This window comes from Carettochelys insculpta, chromosome 4 (genome assembly GCF_033958435.1).
Source record: "Carettochelys insculpta isolate YL-2023 chromosome 4, ASM3395843v1, whole genome shotgun sequence".
NCBI lineage: Eukaryota > Metazoa > Chordata > Testudines > Carettochelyidae > Carettochelys > Carettochelys insculpta.
Genome location: NC_134140.1, coordinates 53,678,181 through 53,701,015, shown reverse-complemented (window position 1 = coordinate 53,701,015; position 22,835 = coordinate 53,678,181). Strand labels below are relative to the sequence as shown.

At 42.4% G+C, this 22,835-nt stretch overlaps 1 protein-coding gene across 3 annotated transcripts in view; it reads right to left on the bottom strand.

The window, feature by feature from the left end:
- TUSC3 (tumor suppressor candidate 3) overlaps window positions 1–22,835 on the bottom strand; it is a 434,459-nt gene that overhangs the window by 196,213 nt on the left and 215,411 nt on the right. For all 3 annotated transcript variants that reach the window (XM_074991822.1, XM_074991823.1, XM_074991821.1), the window contains one exon: window positions 5,330–5,499. In XM_074991822.1, coding sequence (XP_074847923.1) covers window positions 5,330–5,499 — 170 coding nt within the window. The remainder of the gene's footprint in view (window positions 1–5,329; window positions 5,500–22,835) is intronic.

The window sequence follows — 22,835 nt, the reverse complement described above, 5'->3', positions numbered from 1 at the left end:
GAGCCTTTCTGGCCTTAAAACCTACAAATCTGTAACAATAACTGCAATAAGAATGGTTATCTCGTCTCCATAAACAGTTACACATGCATGCCAGGTTCTCCCCATCATTTGTCTATTGATATCTTAGTTATGACAATTTGGCATGTAAGGTATCTTTCTTTGGGGCTGTTCTATGCAATGGCAATACGATAAATTTAACTGCATTTATGATTTAAATGGAAAACAGAGAAAATTAGGGCTGATCTGTACTGTTTAGTTAGGTTGACCAAACCTATGTTATTCAGTGATGCAAAAGATTCACACCAAACTAAGCCCAAATTCACACCAAACTAAATGAAGCCAAATTAAGCCCAAGTGTACATACTAGTCAGTGGAGGAAGAATTCTTCCATTGACCTAGCTAACACATCTCAGAGGGGTGTATTACTACGTTGACCAAGTAACAACAGGTCACTGTAGTATGTATCTACTGTGCAGTATGGTTGAAAGCAGTATGAAAGAGCAGGTTATAGAAAAAATTGATTAAGAGTAGATTAAATCTAGTGAAAACAGAGAAAGGACACAGATTTATAAACCATTTTTTTTTAAATTCAGAAAATAGCCAATGCTACTTTTAACAGGGAAAAAAGCAATTGAACACATAACTTTGTTAGACATTATTAGTTATAATAGTAAAAAGTTAAATATTTCCGCTTGGGTGCTTTTTATACTTGATATAGCACATTGATTTGTGTGCATTCATTTTGAAAATGTTTTGATCAGCCACAGTTACCTTAAATTCTAGATAACAGACTATCTTCAGAACATTATACATTAAGTTGCTTAAAGCAAAAAATAGATTCTTCACAAAGCATATATTGAGTAGCTAACAAAAAAGTAATTCACGCTTTCAAATTCTGTACCTACTTACAGTTCTGTCCATTAATTAAATCATTGATTTCAGAAAAGTCAATTTTCTGATAATAGTTTTATGTGCTGTATGATTAACTTCATTAAAAATTCATATAATTCCATGTGACAGTACCAGCTCTCAATTTCACATCTGTTTAAAACTGTTTAATTTAAACCAATGTTGATTTTTTTTCCTTATAGTACTATTTTAAAGATTTACAATTGGTGTAAATTTAAATGGCTAGTGTGAAATATTACAGGATGAAGTTTGTAAGCATGTTGCCACTTCAGTAAACAATATCAAGGTGTAAATGAGATTATGTTCCTCGACAATGACTATGATAGACATATATAAATATAAAATTATTTTAAAGGAACTAGAAAAAGGCTCAAGAATGTACACAAAAATAACATGCAGTAATTATTTCCCTTCTATCTAATGAACCCTTTTAAGAAAGAGCTTTGTACTTCTGCTATTACTTTACCTGTTGGGGAAAGAAACAAAATGTCACTAGGTGAATCCTTATGTCCAACCCACAGAAGGCCTGAAAAGCTTAAGAAGTCTAGATGGGCCATGTAGGTTGCACCTGGAAAAGGAGCTAAGTAGTAATGAGGGCTAATTAAAGAGGAAGCTCAGCTACACAGACCCTGGAGGGGCTTGTATAAAGCCGGGTAGATGAGAGTAGAAGAGGAGCTGCACTAGGGTGACCATCCATCCTGTACAGGATGCAACAGTCCTGTATTTGGGGTGCCAAAAAGGCATCCTGACTTATTCTTTACATGGGACTCATTGTCCCATATTTGGGTCCTTGCCCCACCTTTTCCATCAGCAGCTGCACAGACACAGCTGCTGGTGGGAGTCACTTTTCCAAGCCTCGGGGAAGCAGGGGGCACTTGAGCAGCTGCCACTTACCCAGGGCTCAGGGAGTGCTGGCAGCTACTGCTTCCTGGGGCTCCTGGGGATTGCCAGTGGCTGCGGTTTCCCCAGGGCTTTGGGAGGAGGGCTGGTGGCTGTTGTCTCCTTCCCGGGGCTTGCAGGAGTTCCCCCTCCCCCCATATCTCCCTGTCCCGTATTTGGGACAGGGAAATATGGTCGCCCTAGACTGCAATCATTCTCAGAGTGAGAAAACACAAGGCAGAAAGCAGCTCCGGGATACAGCAGCAAAGTTCAAGTCTGTGCAAATCTGCCCTGCTTACTCTAGGGTCCCTGGGCTATAGCCCAGTGAAGAGGACAAGTGTGGGTTTCCATTGTTAAAGGGAAGTAGAAGAGGAGAGTGCCTGGGACAATGCATTCAGACCGACTTAGATGCATGCAACTTCCCCAGAAAGGGAAAACTGCAGCCACTCAGCCAAAGGGCCAAGCCACAAAGCAGGTGCAGCTGAATCCTGAGAATGACAGAGTACAAATACAACTGCAGGAATACATGTTGGCCTGGCAGAGCTCAAGCTTCATGCACAGCCAGAAAGAGGCACTCCAGTAGCGAGTAGAGGACCACAAGACAGACAAGTAGTGTTGAAAATCTATGTTGATGGACCGTCCCTGGTGCTAATATAATAAGGTGAGTGAAGCCTTGCTTGGCTTCGGACAGGACTTTGGGCAGGAGTGGAACTGCATGGAATGAAAATAATAGCCCTTTTGACTAGGGCAGGTGGAAAGTATCTTTCAGTGAACCTCGATTGTGGCTTGCTTGGGAACAAAAGATATGACATTTTCAGTTTGCTGTTACAAACAGGCCCACTTGTGAAGTTCTCCACCACTGGAAAATGAATTAAGACAGTCCGGCAAAGGCACCACTCATGGTATCTTGCAAATGACCTGCTCAGAATGTAAGGAAACGATCCAGTAGTATACACAGCTACATGAATGTGTAAATTCATTTGAAGAACTTTCCTGTTCCTGCAGAAAGTCAAGGGTGAACTCAGGAGAAAGAGGACGCCAACCCACAGAAGAATATTGGCCACAGCAGCCCATCACAGACTATGGCCATTCTGAATGGTGAACAGACAACAAGAAGCCAGAATGAGGGCTCCATAAATTTAGGACAGCCTCAATACTGGCTCTCTCTTACACCAGGGACAGGGCTATACCACCCTCTTCCGAGTCACCAGCACAGATTCTAGACTTGTGAATCAGGAACTGGCTCTCAGAGTAGCACTGTCTGGACTATGTCTCTGTCAAACTTGAGACTAAGTGATCCCTAACAACTGAAAAAAACCAACCCATTCTCACAAAACATAACTGAACAGTTACCCTGTAACCTTGGGTCATGACTGCTCCTCAACTTAAACCACAGATAACATCCTAAGGCCTGAGGACTGCTGGCAACTGTGTGTGGTGTGGAAAGAGGAGAAAGAGGATGAGATGTCCGTTTGCCTTCAATATTTATGTGGGGTTTCACCATGTTTGCCTATTTCAAACAAATTATTTCTGATCACCTCTATCTGTTTTCAGAAAGGATTCCTAAAACATGGCTTTTCTGCCCATATAGGAAAGGTTAGGAAGAATTTATTTTTACGAAGAACTACAGACTTTAGAATTGTGATTTGTTTACTATTTTAATAATCAGACTAGCTTGTACAATAATCCTTACTATTACTGAAGCACATTTTGGCTGAAGAAAACCGTATTTTCTCAGGTTTTGATTCATCAAAGTACTCAAACACATGCTTAGCAAAGATCACGTAAACAGTTCTGTGGATTTGAATAGGACCGTTCACGTACTTAAAGTTAAACCACATTTTTTTAAATGAAATGGGTCTTGGAGAATGAGATTATTCTTATAATTTTACAGACCTGTAACTGCAGATGCAGTGGAGAAATTGTTATACCATGCAAGGCACCTTCAAGATCTCTTACACTGAAAAATATGTTAGGCAGAATAGAAGAACGGCACACAGGCATTAATGGAACAGCTTTACTTTTATATCTGAGCCTTGCCCCTCCTCCCCCCAGCCTTAACCTTATTATGTAATGGTAAATCCAAATTAAATCTCACAAAATCACAGTATTTATTAAAAACAAGAAGTTTGTGGCACCTTTTAGACTAACGGATTTATTGGAGTGTAAGCTTTCATGCGCAAAGACCCACTTTGTCAGATGTCTTTCATGGTTTCACATTGACTGTTCTGAGATCTGGGTCTTTGCGCATGAAAGCTCATGCTCCAATAAAACCATTAGTCTATAAGGTGCCACTGGACTTATTGGCTTTTGAGGTTACAGATTAACGTGGCTACCCCCTGATTCTTGTCAGTATTTATTAAGAAAGACAATGAGGCCATGACATGGAGACTACTTGGGAAAGTTGTATACAACTTTCACCTATGAGCTGACTAATTCAATGCAACAAAAACCAGGCTGTGCAGCATATGGCATTTACAAAGAGTAACTTGTAATCTATCTTCAGAAATCTTGCAACTTGTCATGAGTAAAAATCATTGAGTGATATATGAATGGGTAATATTTAATGTGTTTATATTGAAAATAGTATTTATGGCCTTAGAGTAGAAATTAGTCACCGGGAGTCATGCCTTCCATATGATTCATTCAAGCAAAAGAGAACTGTCACCTCCCTCTAAATCAGCCAGTGAGGTAATGCAAGTTTCTATTGTCTACCCTTGTCAGATCTCAGAATAGTCAATGGGAAACCATCAAAAACAATTGCAAATGATCTGAAGCACTTGGAAGTAAAAAGGATCATCAACATAGCAGGCAGAATGTCAGCTTAGCAATACATAGAGACAAAGTTCTGTTTCAGAATAACAAAGGGTGGGTAGATGGAGTCTTGATCCAGTCACTGAGTGTGGGGTTTTCATCAACATTTAGATCAGGGCTCAGCAAACCCCAGGACAGGTGCCAAGAGTAGCTCTTGAGCCAGTTTTCATCGGCACATGAGGCTGGTGTTCAACCCCAGCCCTCCTCCCCCCACGCAGCCGGGAACTTACTCAAATCCACGCTACCTGTGGATTAATGAAAGACCAGCTAATGCTACCAACCAGCACCTAAACGGTAAAGCTCTGCATCTTTATTTATTTATTAATGAAGCTGTTGAAAGTAGGACTATTAGTGACTTTAAAAAAGTATCACTGGCACTCAGACCATACACAGATACATTTATGGAAAGAAAAAGGATTGTTTTAAAGAAGGAAAAAGAGAGTATCAAACACTAATTTAAATAGATGCTCTTAAATTGTGAAAATTAATAAGATATTGACAACATTCATAAAATATATCAGAGGTAGAAATGCATATAACTTATCAACAATGGAAGACACTATGGTTAACATCCACATGACCAAAGAGATATACATCTTCTGATGACCTATGTTAGAACACCACCATTTATATTGTACGGCAATTAAAATACAGTTAATTGAAGACTGTGGGGAGGAGTGGAAAAAAAAAAAGAGCAGAAGAGTGTGTTTCAAAAGGTATAAATTACCTGCAAACAGAACATTGTCTCTGTGGCTGGAGAGCAGTGAACATTACAATCACAGAGTAGTTACGAGGTGGGGCTTTCACAAATCTTCTGAATTTGTCTCCATTCATGCGAATAACTGAGCGCCTGGAGCTCCATTCCATGAGCTGGTCCACCTTTTCTGCTAACAGGTTCTGTAATCAAATACAAGGAGGCAACATGTTAAATACAAGCACCATGTAGTTAAATGCTGCCCTGGTTTGAACAGGAGCCCAGCATCCATACACCCAACAGAACTATCTGATCCTCACTCTGTCAACCTTTAACAGCCTTTAAGTTAAAGATGCTATAAATATAACAAACTGATAAAAGGCAGATTTGTCATTTATTATGTAATGAAAACTTTTTTTCTCTAATCTTGGTGACTACAGCATTATTGCACAGGTTTCTGTGTCTGGAGGACTGTCTTCTTCGCATGCAATGCACATCATCTGTTTCTCTTACAAATAAGACCATTTCACACATCCACACAAAGAAATATTTAGAAGTATAGCATTAAGGTATGTTTGTTATGTAACACTCCAAGTCATAGCAGGACAATCATTCAGATCTCAAAAAAACACGGAGCTGGATGGGCCAGAAAAAGTGCTACATCTGGTTATAACATAATATTTGTTTAAGTTAAAAGCAGACAGAAAAAAAAAGTTTGGCTTACAAGTGTCTACCATATTGCCACTGTGCTGAAGTTATACTTATTAATAAGGGTTGGCATTTTATTGTGAACAGGATTGGTACTATTGAAATAAGTGGTCTCATTTACTTTAACTGTGACTTCGATTTTAAGAAGTATGACAAAGTTCATAAGCTACCACAATAAAAAATGTTGGGAAAAGGCAGAAAAAGCAAGCATGAATTAAACAAAATAGCCTCCTGAGAAATACAAGGATTGTGTTAATATTATATAGGTTGAACCTCTCTTTCTCTCTTTCTCTCATTCTGTCTTCTGTCTGGCTCCCTTGGGACCTGATGGGTGCCAGAAGAAAGAATTTGAGAGGTCAATATTGTCTAGCAGCACCAATCAACACTTCCCCTGCCTACTGGGCTCTTAGAAAACATTTAAGGGTAAATTGCAACTAAACAACAGCACAGAACACCGAAAACCAGTGCTCGTGTCTGTAAACAAACTTTATGTAACAACAGTTAACTTGGCCTCACCCATGAAAAGTGGTCATCTGGCTAACTAAAATCATGTGGGATTATGGATGCCAGAAGAATGTTCTGGACTAGAGAGGTTCAACAAAAATATGAAATGCAAAATCAAGGAAACAAAAAAGTAGTGCAATGGAAACTAGACCTAAACGGTGAACAAATTAATGAAGGGATAGGCTATTTCACTCACCATTCCTGTGAGAGTCCTAAAAAATCCACTATGGGGGAGAAGAACTGGCTAGTGGAGCAAGTTTTACCACTGACTGCCATCCCCATGATCTCCTGAGACCCCTGGCCTTCATCACCCTGATCCAGAGAGAATTCCAACCCAGATCAAGCCAAAAAGGCACCCATATGACATCACCATCTTCACTGGTTGCTTCTGACTTCCAAATATCACCTGGGATGAAATGGAATCTGACTTTAACAGCAGCAGCAGCTCTAGGCCACAGCAGCTAACTTCTCTATTTCTCAAAAGGGACAGTAATTGAGATCTTTGGTACCAGCTAAGACTGTGAAACAATATATTTGTCCTAATAAAATCCTCTCTTTAGCTACAGGGAAAATGAAGTAGTAGTATTGTTAAAGCAAAAGCTGTATTTAGTACTTCACATTTCAAATGCTTTAACTGTTTGTCCTTTTCTTTTTCTTTAAAAAAAGGTTAAAATGATTTTTACTGTTGTTTGCCATGGTAGGTTGAGGTCTCAATATACTTAACCTGAACCCTGTTTAATATTATTTATTGTAGGGCAGTGACTAAGTTATTCCATCTTTGGGATCCTATGATCCATCTAAATGCAACAGTATCACAGTCTATTATTAACCTTCTCCAACACACTTCATATAAGACCCTATATTCAGTTACTTGTAACTTTGCCAAAACTATTATTCAGGCTGAAATTTCCCATGGTTCATGTCTACTAGATGGTTCAGCTATTTCTGAGTGAAGCTTTGGACAAAAAACACATTCTTCCCCACTTCAGAAGCTACAGCATTGCCATTCTTCAGAGAAGGGGTTTGAAATTTAGCGATCCTTAACATCAAGAATTCACATTTTTCCCAACATTGTGTATAAATCACCTATGGTAAGGCCAGTTATAAGCCTCTGAAAACTTTAGTTGTACCTCCTCAGCAGGATTAAAGTTTGCAGTTACATTCCCTGAAGAATCAGCTGGCAGTGAACTTGCTCCAGAATCAGGATTCTCTTTGCAATTGCAGAACAGGCTCAGTTTCAGAGCTTAGTGGGGGCAGTTAGTTTTTCTTGTGTTCTCAATTGACTCTTGGTAGCAGTGGGAAGGGGAAAGCTGATTAACTGAGATGCAGAGGGGACAAGAAGCACATGAAGAGGGCATAGATTAGGATAAGGATGCAGACGCAACACAAGGAAAGGAGGTTGGCAGAGGAGAAGAGAAAGAAATTAGGATGGAGAGATTAGATGGTGGTGGGGCAAGTGGGAGCCACTGGGACGGCCTGGGCAAAAAGAAAGGCTAGGTGGTAGGAAGGAAAATTGGCTGGGAAGAGAAAGACTGAGATAAAAGGAGGAGCTGGGGAACGGGTAGACACAGACAGGGAACCACGACAATTGGGAGAAAGAAACAGGGGAAGGGACGGGACAACAGATTAGAAAAGGACCCATGATGCTGAAGGAGAACTGGGACTGGCTGATCAACATATTGGACAGGGAACTTAGCAAAGACGACCAATTAGCACTGGGAGCAAGTAAGGAAGGGGGTTGGGGGAGCATGACTGGAGATTGTAGCAAAGAGAGAAGTGAGGAGGAGTCAGCAAACTGGGGCTGGGATAAGAAGTCTGAGGAACGGAGATCAAGATTGGCTAGATGAGGAGAACAGAACAGAGATGAGGACCCAAAGGATGGGAAGGAACAAAATGGGGACAAGCACATACTGGAAGGGATCGGGCAGAAGGAGTCAAGCTTGTGGCAAATGATCAAAAAAACCCTGTGTCTTCTGTGCCCGCAATAGAACCTCAATTCCTCTGTTTCATCATTTAGCAAGTATTTAGGAAACCTCTCATCCTGTACTAGTGCTCGACACAGAAGATGACAGCCAACTAGTGCCATCAATTACTCTATTAGGACAAGCGGCCAAACATTCTAATCCTGCTGATGAAAAATTTTGATTCTGCATGGATTTATTTTTCTAATTTTTTTAATCTAGAAAATTACACAGAAAAATTATTCTAAATGTACATTAAGGTTGCAAAGTCACAGGCTCAAAAATTAGGAAATGCCAGAAATAAGCATGTCTATTAATCTTAATGTGACCTGTGGTTTAAATGCATGAGATACAGTCTATTAAATTACATGATCACATACTATTTTTTCACAGTACTCCAGCCTTTCAGTATACAGGAAAGACCTCCCCTGGGAACCAGTCATGGTCATGTACTAAGGGAGACCATTTGTGGGACCCCACTGTAAAAATTAACAAATATGGTTTTACTATAACCATATTGAGAAGCCTGAAGCCTTCCTCTGCATCCAGATTAAGAGCAGCAGCCACCTTCAACTAGAAACTTAGCAGTCACATACTCACACTCCACCTAAATTTCATTACAATAGCATCACACCAGGCTGTTAAGACGGAGACCACATCCTAATGCCACTTGCTGTCACCAAACACAAGAAAGCAGATCTCAAAATGGGTAAAGGAAACAGTTAACAGCCCTTCCTCTGGCAAGAAACGGGCTTAACCAATAGCTGGGGTTGTGGAACCCCAAGCCTGCGATTGTCTTCACTTTTCTACCGTTTTCTATATGATCTCCGTCTGATTTGTAATTTTTTCTGTCTGCTGTACAGTTCATTTTGCTAGGTGTAAATCAAATTAAGGTGGTGGGGGACAGCTGGCTAGATAATTCTGTTACAGCAGGTTATGACAGGTTAGTAAAATTATACTGAAATAGTTAAGATGTAGCTAAAGTAGGACTCAAGTTTCACTACTTAAACTGAATAGCAACAGAGAGGTAGCCGTATTAATCTATACTCCAACAAAACAAAGCAGCAGAAATGTAGCACTTCAAAGACTAACAGAAGATTTATTTGGTGATGAGCTTTCGTGGGGCAGACCCACTTCTTCAGATCAATTTCTGATCTGAAGAAGTGGGTCTGCCCCACGAAAGCTCATCACCAAATAAATCATTTTGTTAGTCTTTGAAGTGCTACACTTCTGCTGCCCCCCCCCCCTTTTTTTTTTTTTTTAAAAATTTAAACTGGAGATCGCGAAATGAAAAAAGAAATAGCAGAAAGGGGGAAAGAAGGAACACAGCAAAAAAGGAAAATCCTGGGCGCAGACACCCCCAAGATCACAACTGCTAGACACGGAGGTGCAGAAACCAGCATCTAGAGAAATTGACTTTGTCCCAACAGGGAAAGTCTGCCTGCTTTTATCAAGATTGGTAAGCACGTATTCTGCTTTCTTGGTCATTGTAAAGAAATACAGAATAAGGACATTACTGTGTACGGTTTTTGCAGTGGCACAGAACTTGCATATCCACAGGGAATTACACCGAGCTCTAGGAATTGGGTAAGAGCGGGCTTTAAATTAACAGGGTCACACCTCGAGACCTTGAGATTGGGTAAAGGTCTGCATGTCCTTGAAATGTGGAAGGGCTAAAGTTGCTGTGTGGGTGCAGGGCACATCACTTGGACAAAGCTTTTCACAGTTGATCGCTAATTGTGTGTTCCTCAGTGGTGTCTGATTTGCAGAAGTACTGAACCTTGCAACTGAAGGTCATTGGTTACTCTACTTAAACATAAAAGGGTCATAATGAAAAAAATGAAAAAAAAAAACCTTTGAAAAATCAGGTTCTAAATGTCTAAAATTAGGCATCCCAAAATTAGTGGGTATATTTAAATGTAATCTCTCTGTGCCTCAACTCTGCAATGTAAAATAGAGATAATCCTACTGCTCTCATCTCACAACAGTACTGAAGATGAATGAATGAATATCAGTGATGCATTCATATGCTATGCAGATGAGCACCAAAAAGAAGCCCATGAAGTATTTAATAATTCTGTCTCCAGAGCAGGGTTTGAATAGCATGTAAGAAAATAATGTCTAGGCCAATACACTGAACAAAAAGAGAAAGCAAATATTAAATAGTTCCTCAAAAATCAAGCACCATTCATCCACTAAATTGATGGAGGCGGCGGTTCTTATGTAAAAATGTGCTGTAATCTTGTAATTAAATGTTGTATAATGCATATGTACACACAAGATGGATTTCACAGGTAACTTTAATTCTGACATTTCCCAGCTTTTAAGTGCTTGGCTTTTCATCCTTCAGGTCCTTTTTAATGTACTTTTGTGTTTGTAATATGCATTTATTTTCATTATGCACATCTCATAATTAATAGTTATTACAAATGCTCATCCCTTGAAAAGACATACAAACAGCAATAAAATAAAGCTGCCCATACATTATTGTTTAAGTAATGCTATTGTGACCCCCGCAATCAGTGTTCAACTGTTATTCAACTCCATGCCTGCAGTTTGCCATGGCATCCATGCTACTCTGCATAATAATGTTAAAGAGTTTGAACTTCCATTTTATTTAAAAAAAAAAAAAAAAAAGAGTATTGCTAGCTAGTGGAAATAAAGGCTCTAGAGACCGAGTATGAATAGATGCAGCATCACTAGATGCTAGGTGCTTCATTTGTTCTTCAAATGTTCTTAATCCACCTTCCCAAGTATCTAGATTGATGGAAGAATTCTTCAGTTGACTTAACACTTTCTACAGCGTGGGCTAGGTCGCCAGACACACATCTCTCAGGGTGAAAGTTTCCCTGGAGAGATGTAGCTACAGTGATGTAAGTTACCATTGTAGAACAGCCCTAAGTCTGCAAAGAGCTTGGAACAACAGCTCTGATGTGAACACTCAACTGATTCCACGCTAGCTCACATAAGACAGATTCCATGACCAGAGTTTGGCAGTTTTTAAGGGGTCATGTAATTCTGTATTTGTGCTGGTATCCAGCGTCTTGTTTTCTTTCTCCCAGCTGCACTGGGACCTGCCTTCAGATGCCTCATGTTTTTCAGTTTTCTTCAGAAGGCAGTTGACTGGATTACACTGTGCATTGCCTGTACTGCTCCGAGCCACTGAGCTCCCTCCTCCTCCTGAGCTTGTGAGGCAGTGCTGTTTATATTTTAGTCAAAAGGCTCACAAAGGCACGAACCTGTGCCCCCAAATGATACTACTTGAATAAAGATCCAATGGCCTCAGGTTCACTTCAACAACAAGGATCTGGAGAGGCACACATGCAGGAGAGCTTATATCAGTTTCTATAGCCATACTTTCAAGAATAATGTCCCAGAACAAGGGGTCTTGCTGTCTGGTCTTTTCCTCCAGTGCAAATCTTCTGAGTTGTCGGGGGTTTCTCTTAGCCGACATATTTTAGATGTGATTTAAATGAAACCCTCCACACGGTGGACGTGAACCTCCGAATGCACAGATCCCAGGACCCGACCAGAACCCTGCTGCAACCCCAAGATGGGAGAGTGCCACCCCGGTACGCTCTGGTCCCCGCTAAGGCCTCCTGGAAAGAAGTGGCTGGCAGAGACAACGAGACCAGGACAAGGGTTAAAGTTAAAACAAAGTAACTAAAATTTTATTTGAGGAACACCATCTAATTTAAATGTGTCAACTCTAAACAACTAACTTATAAACTTACAATAAACATTGTGTCCTTGCTGATTTCTGACAGATGTCTTTAGACTTGATTTAACCGGAAGGCAGAAAACTGGTTAGGAGAATAGATACAGGTAAGTATACTTAGGATTAGGGTTTTAAATCCCCGCTGTTCCCTTTAGAAAAGGGGGGGTGAGGTTGCTAATCTCACCCCCTACCGGGAGCAGGGTGCTAGCCTGCCCCAAAAGGTTACGGCTGGGAGGCTGTCAGGGCTGTCCCTCTTTTTGAGGGGCACCCACTACTCCAGTAAGCCTAACTAGAGGATACCTGGGAGGCAATAGGCTCTTCCTCAGGTCCCTTAGGGTGAACAGCGATTGGGGAGGCAGGGTGGCTATGCCTACACCTGCGATATTTATTTATATCTATATATAGAGATGGGCTAGGTAAGGGGGGGGAGGAAGGTCAAGCCTTCACCTTATTAGAAACAACGATTATGATAACACTACTACTATAATAAATGTTAACAATACTGTATAAATGAACAACAACAACGAGCTATTAATTAAATGTGTTTTTAAAATAGTCAAAGTAAAATCCCAGCCAGTAAAATCCTCAGGGGTCAGGCCCCCAGGTACTGCCCCTCCCCCGTCAATGAGGGTACACAGCAGGGGAGCTACCCCTGCTCCCTCACTGAGGGTCCCGCTGTCCCAAGCTAGTCTAAGAGAAAATGTCTATGAGCTCCACGTAAAGACGCGGGCTGGTGAACAGAATTGTGTGTCAAGTCTGGTGAATTAGTCTCGTCCAGTAGGAAGTCGTGTCCAATAGGTAGGTCTTGTCTGATTTAAGATGGCAGCCTCAGGGTAAGTGACCAGGCGTGCAGTACCCGCTTTGCAGTGGGCCAGTTTGCCACCTGGCTGCTGTCCCTCTGAGGCCGCTTGCTGCTCCCTCGAAGTGCTGCTGTGCTGGTGACAGAAAGATTGGGAGCGCTGGCGCCACGGTGGACTGGCGGCGCTTTAGTGATTTAGCTCAGTGAATTTCGGGCTCAGTGATTAGTGATTCAGCTCTTCGCTCCTAAGAGATGGCCTAAGGGACTGGTGGATGCTGCTGTGCAGCCACACCTCCCTGCACAGGGTCACAAAATCCTGTATGTGTACCCCAGGGCCACAAACTGGCAGGGAAACCCTGTTTATATAGCATGATTCTATGAATAATTCATGATCTGATTACCATATTTGACAGTTCACAATCAGGTCCTCTTGGGCTTAGAAGGTTCTAGAAACCCAAACCCTCACCCAATCAGAGGCCTTTATTCAAATCCATGATCATTAATAATTCATGAGTTCAGGTTGCCGGGGGAGCTAACTGACAAAAAGTGACAGTTGGTAATGCTGCTAAATGGCAGCCTGTGACACTTCAGAATTTCATATGTCTGCACTGATTTTACACAGCCAAAGGCATGTAATCCCTGTCCCACGGGGACAATTATGTCCAAAGGTGTTAAAAAACCCTGACATGAGTAAGTGCAGGCCTCTATTTATTCTGTGCTGAAATACACACAGGCTCCATAGTCTGGGCAAGAAGAAAGTACACAACCCTAATAAAACGTACCTTTGTTGATAGACAATAAATGATTTTGATTTTGGCAAATAAAAATGTAAGGACAATCAATTCCAGCCAATGTTCTGCTATATCCATTGTAACATCACAGGCCCCATTCCCTACAATCGTTGAGGTTGCAGAAGATATAAATTAGTTCAGAATTTAGCCCTGAAAATACAGTATTGGGTGTCTGAAATTTTTTAGTCTGCATGGACGGGAACTAACATGTACATCTAGTAAATCTGAGAAGTAAATACTGAAAGTCAAACCACCAAATGTATTGTCAGCCTATAAGAGCTGAACAGAAAAGGAAATGTTCCTGCCCGTGGTTTAGTGCTACCATTAACATAATTGTAAATCCATCAAGAAGCTTTTATAATCACAGGCATGCAAATGAACCAATTAACACAAAGACTTTTCCTGATGAAAGAAATATTTACTGTTTTACCTATATGGGGGAACTTCTGGAGTTCCTCCCGAAGAGAAACACACAAACAAAACAACAGATTACAAGGAAACCTAACCTCTGCTAAATTTACTAAAAACAAAGCATGGTTCAAACTGGAGGATCTGAATTAAACAGTTTACAAATAGGAATTATCTTGTTCATATTTCAAAAGGATCTACCAGTCTGGATGATGTTCTCTAGCTAGTGACTAAAAATGCAAGAGGTGAACTAACAGCAGCACAGAAAAATAAGATTTCCCTAAGCTACATTCACTGACGCTAGGAAATGAAGTCTGTAGACACTAATTAAAGGCTAGAAAGATTTTCAAATTTTCGCACAGCAACAGATTCCTTTTTGCCCTACATGGCTCCCAGAGAAATCACGGAATATGCTTCCAGCAAAATGGGGTAGAGACCCCTTACTAGTACTTGACCAGACAATAGTAGGTCGCTTGACTATGAGGAATAACATGGGAAAGAAATACTAGCTGCACAGACATTAGCAAGTATTCCTCCCATAGTTTAAATCGCTTTACTCAGGGACTGCTTCTTTGATATTTTCAAATCTGTTCAGGTACAAAACCACAGCATCAAACAGGACATATATAATGGTGCTATCTCTAAAATTTGCTTAAACATTAGTTGGTTTATTTTTAATATCCACCCAAAAACTTATAGAAGGCACCATGTTATGTTAAAAAAAAGAAGGGGACTACAACTTTACAATGATTCAATGACATTGAAGGTTTCAACTCTCCGAAAGGACCAGCAACTCGCTTTACCAAAAATCAGTGAAAACCCCAACTGATTTCAAAGGGGACAGGATTTCACGCAGCATTCTGAGACAACCGTTATTAAAAATATCTTGGTACTTTCTGGTTTACCACTATCCAAGAGAGTCTCTTTTCATAGCATTGCCGATACAAAAGATCTACCTGTGACTCTCAATGTCTGATCTCAGCAGCAGACTAGGAAGTGCTAAGAGAATTTCAAAAACAGGGGAAGGCTTGTTTGTACTTATCTATTTAAAAGCCTATTTACAGTATGTGCTCAATGAGTTTTCATTTTAAATCTATGTTTCAGAGTCTGACCATTTGAGCTCTGGAAGTCAGATTTATTTTAGGTTATGCTTACAGCTTTGACTTCAGCTCGTGCACTCAAAGTGACATGTACTTCTCGGTCACTGGGCTGAGACATGTAAACATTTCCACTTAAGGAAAAAATAAGTGTTTTGACACATGCTGCTATGCTTTCACCCACTTCAGTGAATTCATGCCTCAAAAATTTATCCTCGGGAAATCTATTTAATTTCTCCTAAACTACCATAAGACATTTTTTATGTCTTGACAAACTCAAACTGCCATGACTTTTTCTTATGTAGTATTTAAGAAGACACACACTAATCTGTTTAGATTTTTGTCAGTTGGAAACAATTACTGATAAGGAAAGAGCTTTTAGAGAATTAATAACTGACTAACACTTGTGAAGGGCAGTGTTTGAAAAGGCAACAATCTAGTTCAAAAATTGCTAATATGGGATGTTCTGATGCAGATTAAACAAAGTGGTAGACGTGGCGTATCTGGATTTCAGTAAGGCATTTGATAAAGTCTTGCTACGCTATCTCAAAGACAGACTAAGAAAATACAACTAGCTAGAGCTACTATAAAGGTAGGTGCATAACTGGTTGGCTACCCATTCCCAGGGACTAGTTACTGGTTCACAGTCATGCTAGAAGGGCACAACAAATTAGGCTCCACAGGTCTCAGTTTGGGGACTAGTTCTGTTCAATATTTTCATCAATGATTTAGATAATGGCATAGAGTTTACACCAATAAAGGTTGCAGATGACACCTATCTGAGAAGGATTGCAAGAGCATTGGAGGTTAGGATAGGACTGTAATTCAAAATGATGTGCACAGACTGGAGAAATGTTAAACAGCATGAAATTCAATAAGGGCAAATTTTGAATACTCCACTTAGGAGAGAACCATCAGTTTCATAAACACTAAATGGGAAATGACTGCCTAGGAAGGAATAATGTAGAAAGGTATCTAGGGGGTCATAGTGGATAAACAAGCCCACAAATGGGGGTTGGGAGGTGGTGGGGGACCAGGGGAGGGGGAAATAGAGGAAGTTGCAAAGAGACCTGGCACTCCAGCTTCCACTGCTGCTAATTCAGCACCAGCTGCTTGACCTCTGGGCCCCTTTGAATTGCCATGACACCATTGCTCCACACAGCTGTGAAGGAGGGGATGGCACCGCTGCTGTTTGGGCAACCTTAAGGGCTGACTGCCATAGGTCTCACTACTTCTTGGGGCTGACAGCCAGACCTCTCTGCCACCTTGCCCAAGGGCCTGCAGTGGCTGTGGACCCTGTTGTGGATCAGAAGCTAACTAGGAGTCAACACTGCTGCAAAAAAAGCAAACATTCTGGGATGTATTAGGTGTGCCGTAAGCAGGACATAAGTAATTCTTCTGCTCTACTCCACATTGTTTAGGCATCAGCGGACACATTGTGTCTAGTTCTGTGTGACATATTTCAGGAAAGATGTGGATCAACTGGAAAAAAATGAAGGAACAGCAACATAATAATTAAATATCTAAAAAGATGACCTACGTAGGAAGATTGAAGGGATTGGGTTTGTTTGGTCTGGAAGTGAAAAGACTGAGATGGTACATGACAACAGCTTTCAAACACCTAAAAGCTTGTTAAAATAGGAGGAATAAAAATTATTTTCCTTTACCTCTGATAGGACAAGAAGCAATGGGCTTAAATTGCAGCATGGGAGATTTAGTTTAATCATTAGGAAAAACTTCATAACTATCAGGGTGGTTAAGCACTGGAATGAAATTGCCTAGGGAGGTTGTGGAATCTCCATTACTGGAGATTTTAAAAAGGTTACATATGTAATGATCATATATAGTGATTAATTTGTACCAGAGCTAGACAGGACTGAGACAGGCACCTCCAGCCTTGACAGTTTATAGCCCCAGCATCCCTGGGCGTGCTGTATCAGCTATGAATGTAAAACAAAAAAACAAAAAAACAAAATTGGTTAAGCACCAGCTCTGTGTTGCTTGAATGCTAACACCTCTTTCTTTAAAAAGAAAGCCTATCACCTGAGGGCATTTTTTGAGGGGAATGTCTTAAATTATTTTTCTCTTTGTGTTCATTCAAGAGCAGGGAAATAATCTAGTTTCACCCGCAAATTTATTGGTACATGTGATTCACAGGATGTGGTAGAACCCATGCATCTTGAAGGGTATGGTGTCTGTCAGGATTATTAGTGGTAGAGATGGCTGAAGGTTTTGCACCTGTTATTAAAGCAGGATCTAGCACTGCTCTGAGATTGGGCACCTTAGGCTATGCCTAGACTGCTGAGAGCTGTCAGAAAATGTGTCTATCTTTGCCAACAGTTCTGTCGCAAAAGGCTTTTCTGACATTTGGCCCATCCACATGGGGCCAAATGTTGGGGAACAAAAAAAAACCCTTGCATTGAGACCTCCCTTCTTCCTTGTGGAAGAGGGCATATAGGGATCCTGATGGAATGGTTGACAGATCCCTATGAACAGACCTGCAATCTGGACACATGCTCAGTTGACAAAACTTATGTCAACAGAAGTTGCCTCGACAGAAGCCTGCAATATAGACACAGCCTTAGTCAGTGGAGAGCCTGCTTCTGATAACAAGCTTAGTGAAGGTGGGGGGGATTGTACTGAAAGCCATAAGTGTGAGTTTGGGAAACATTTCTTTCCAGAAATTGTGCCCATCAAGTATGCATTGTTTGATGATTCCCTGCAGGTGTTGCAGTGTGAGGTGGTTGGTGACAACTAGGGGGCATGTATTTAGTGTTCGTTTCTCCTGTAAGCGAGTTGTTGGTGGGGTATCGCGAAGACCACTCCAAGATGTGATCTACTTTCCTAGCAGAGTCCCGTTTGATGGAGGCAAAGCTTTAAGCTTTTTAAGATGTATACTTCAGACTTTTAACTCAAATTTCACCCCGTGATATGAGGGCCTGGTTCAAAATGCAACAGGAAACACCAACTGAAGGTAGCACCAGAGTGTCATAACAGATGCAACACCTGCATCCAAAATCCTACAGCTCTGAATGAAGGCACCCTCTAAATTACAAAACAAGCACTTTCTACCCTTCTTTCTTTAGTTGACCCATTTTTAGTAAATGCCCTCAGGGACCAAAAGACAAAAATATAGACCTGCCTTCTGCTCTACTGTTGCAGCAGAAATGCCTCCTTGTGAGAAAGTATTATATTAATTGGCTTGTCAATCTAGCTACAACTAGAGAGAGCAAGTATAATCACTGATGCTTGAGATGAAGCATTATATATCTCATAAGAGAATGTTGTGGTTCACACATTCAAACTGTAATATTGACAGAAATTCTGAAAGTGCATTAAAAGTTATCCTTTGTGTGTCTTCTACACATCATTATCCATAGGCTACATAATGTTTTGAATAATAGTTTTCTATAGAGACATTAGTCAGAACTCTGGACTGTAGTTTAAAAAAGAGGGACTGAAACCTGACCCCATATATCAATCACAGCCTGGCATGAGGCTTGAGGCCCAGTGGTCAAGATTTTGCTAATATAAAGCCAAGTTGAGCTATGAGCAAAGGGCAGACCCTGCTCACAGATTTTGGCAAGAACAGGGCTGATACTGCAAACACACACTCACACCTAATAGGTACTAGGTCCAAGTTGTGAACACACTCCCAGAAGAATGGTAAACAAACATTAGGAGAGATCTTGTTACCAACTCATTCCTCTATATAAAAGAGGGACGTGCCAAACCAGGTTCAGGATAGGGTCTAGAATGACAGCAAATGGTTTACAATTTTTTTTTGAAGCATCATATAATGAAGTGGCAGTACAACAGGTGGTATCTCGGAACATCAGAGAATGACACTAACTTCTTTTTACCAGTATATAAAAAAAATGTATCCTAAATGGGCTGTCCTTGTCCAGCCTGGGGACAGTGGAAAATCCCGCTGCTCACTGAGCTGAGTTCACTGTCAATGTGGCATTTACATACTAACAGAAGTGTAGACCTCAGATGCAGGGAGCTGAAGACTGCTTTGTTTGTCAATAATCCTGACAGGGCACTTTCACGCCTTATCTGATTCTGTGGTCCCTGGGTGTTCTCTGGGAGTCTACTGTGCAACACACAATGGGAGCAAAACACGCAGCCAAATAATTATCAACATTGGTCAGAGCAAGGTGTCTGTCAGGACATCACACTGCAGTGACTTCTGATCACTTTCTCTGATCACAGCAAATCCCCTTGGGCTAGCTGCTCTCCACCTATACTCCAGATGAGGTAAAATCCCACATAGTTGTAAAACTGCAGGCTACCAGAAGCAGTGTTCCCCATAAGCAATGTGTTTGTAAAGCTTCTCAGAAGAGATTCAGATACTTCCCAGCTGACTAGCACAGCATTCACAGATTTTGTTTGCTTCTAGAGGTGCCCATTGGCAAGAGGGCTGAACATAAAAATTTATTCCACACATGGATGGAAAAAAAATCCACACATGGATGGAAGAGATGGAAGGAAACACTGATTAAGAGTGGTTACATCTCTTCTTTGATGTTTATGTACTGCACCTACCATCATAGTTTCAGAGGGCCTCCCAGCAGTATATTAAGCATTGTGATCTTACTTAGAACTGGAAGGGACCTCAAGAAGTCATTGAGTCCAGTCCCCTGCATTCACAGCAGAACTTGCCACCATCCCCGACAGACTTTTTTTTGTTAAAAGCCTACTTGCCCCAGTCCCCTAAGTGGCCCCTTCAAGAACTGAAGTCACAATCCTAGGTTTACAAGGCCAATGCCAATCTGCCTTGCACTGTTTGTTCCGTCATCTTCTGCCCCACAGGAAAGAGTGTATGTATGTCTGCTTGGCTAGGAGACTGTCCCATACGGGTGGACAATGACCTGGATTCATTTATTCATCTTTTTGCCACCTCTCAACTTGATTACAGTAACCCCATGTATCTGAGAAAAGAGAAGTTACTCACCTGTAGTAACAATGGTTCTTCGAGATGTGTCCCTGGGGGTGCTCCACAATAGGTGTCGGGCTTGCCCGGCGCCGCAGATCGGAAATCTTCCAACAGTTTCTCCTGGATTGCGCATGCGCCAGCGCGCACCGCCCCCCTGCACACCCCTGGCTGCGTGCGCGATCCAGTCCCCGCCAGTTCCTTGACCAACCGCTTCGGATGCTCCTGAAAAAACACTAGACAGAGATCCGAAGCGGGCAGGATGGGCGGGTGGTGGAGCACCCAGGGGGACACATCTCGAAGAACCATTGTTACCACAGGTGAGTAACTTCTCTTTCTTCTTCGAGTGGTCCCTGTGGGTGCTCCACAATAGGTGACTACCCAGCAGTAACCCAAGAAAGGAGGTGGGTAATCGGTTTATGTGCAGCTTGCCCCCAAGAGAACTGCTGTCGACAGACGGGTATCCTCTTCGAATACCCAAGGCAGGGCATAATGCTCGGTGAAGGTGTCGTAGGATGACCAGGTCGCCGCTCTACAGATGTCTTTTAAAGCAATGCCCTTGAAGAAGGCTGTTGACACCACCACCGCCCTGGTGGAGTGAGCCCTGGGCGGGGCCAGCAAAGGAGTATTTTGAAGCTCGTAACACATTTTTATACAGGACACAATGTGCTTTGAGATTCTCTGTGAAGAGAGACCTTCTCCTTTTGACCTGGGAGAGAGAGAGACTAGGAGCCCGTCTGTTTTCCGGAAGGACTTAGTTCTGTCTATGTAGAAGGCCAACGCCCTCCTCACATCCAGGAAATGCAGGCGTACCTCCTTGCCGGAGCTGTGAGGCTTCGGGTAAAACGAGGGTAAAACTATTCGCTCGTTAAGATTGGACTCCAAAGAGATTTTTGGAACAAAGGCTGGGTGCAGCCTTAAAGGTTACCGCCTCCTTTGAGGATACTGTGCAGTGCGGCGTTGCCATCACTGCCGCAAGCTCACTCACACTGCGGGCTGACGTAGTTGCAAGGAGGAAAGTTTTTTGTTTTTGTTTTTTTAAATCGTAAGGAGATGTACGGGAACTGTGGCTAATGGTTCAAAAGGTGGACCCGATAGCGTACTGAGCACCAAGTCCAAATTCCATGATGGTGGAAGTGGTTTCCGAGGGCAGTACAGGTTTACCAGCCCCTTCAAGAACCTGGTAACGACAGGATGGGTGAATACCATGGGCCCTTCCTCTGTATGCCGAAAAGCTGATATAGTGGCGAGGTGGACCTTTAGCGAGGATAGAGAAAGCCCGCCTCTCTTGAGGTCCAATAAGTATTCTAGTGTTACAGGTATAGGAACGTCAAGGGGACCTAACTGCTTGGCGGAACACCAGGCTGTGAATCGAGTCCATTTCTGCTTGTAAGTCCTACTGGTGGAGGTCCTTCGGCTACATTCCAGGACTTGCTGTACTCCCTCCGTACACGTGCTCTTTAAAGAGCTGAGCCATGGATTAGCCATGCTTGTAGGTGCAGACCGTGAGGGAGCGGGTGCATTAAGGACCCCTGAGCCTGCGTGAATAAGTCCGGCGCCACTGCTAGAGGGAGCGGTGGTCCGCCCGACATGCGCAAAAGCAAGGGAAGCCATTGCTGCTGATCCCAAGCGGGACCATGAGTATCATGCGAGCTCTCTCCCCTCTGGCTTTGGGCAAGACCTTGCGGCAAACAGATTGACCTGGGGAAACCCCCATGTACAAAAAGTGCGCTGTAGCAGATCGGAGCATATCTGCCATTCGTGCGTGATTGCGAAGCGCCTGCTCAGCTGATCTGCTTTCACGGTGTGAGCGCCCGGCAAGTACGAGGCTTTCAACGTTATGTTGTTGGCGTTGCACCAATTCTACAATTGGACTGCTTCCGCACATAGGGCATGGGATCGTGCTCCTCCTTGTTGATTGATGTAAAACATAGTGGAGGTATTGCTGGTATTGAATCCCGACTACTTTGCCATGTAGGTAATCTCGAAAATGTTTGCAGGCGTCGAACACTGCTCTGAGCTCCAGCATGGTTATGTGCAGTGTCTATTCCGCAGGGGACCATAGCCCTTGCGTTACCTTGTCGCCGATGTGCGTTCCCCATCCTATGTGGGAGGCGTCGGTAGTAAGAAAAAATAGAAATTTGTGGTTGGTGAAAAGGCACCCCCAACTAGCAGATTCTTGGGGTTTTCCCACCACGCCAGGGATCTGCGCACCTCTGTTGTGGGCGACACCACCCTGCGGACAGTGTGGGATGCCGGTTTGTAAACGCTCTCCAGGCAATGCTGCAGGCTTCACACGTGCAACCTGGCATTCTGTACCACAAACGTCACTGCCGCCATGTGGCCCAGCAGCTGTAAGCATGTTAAGACTGGCACCGTGGGGCTGTATGTGATGACTTGCACCAGCGAACTGATGGCGCGGAAGCAGGCGTTGGGTAGGTTCACCCTTGCTGTGATAGAGTTTATGCGTGCCCCTATGAACTCTATATGTTGTGTGGGTTCGGACTTTGACTTTGCGAGGTTGATGACTAGGCCCAGCGAAGAAAAACGTGTCCGCTGTGACGCGTGTCATGTGTGAGATCTCTACCTTCGAGGCCCCTTTTAGCAGGCAGTCACC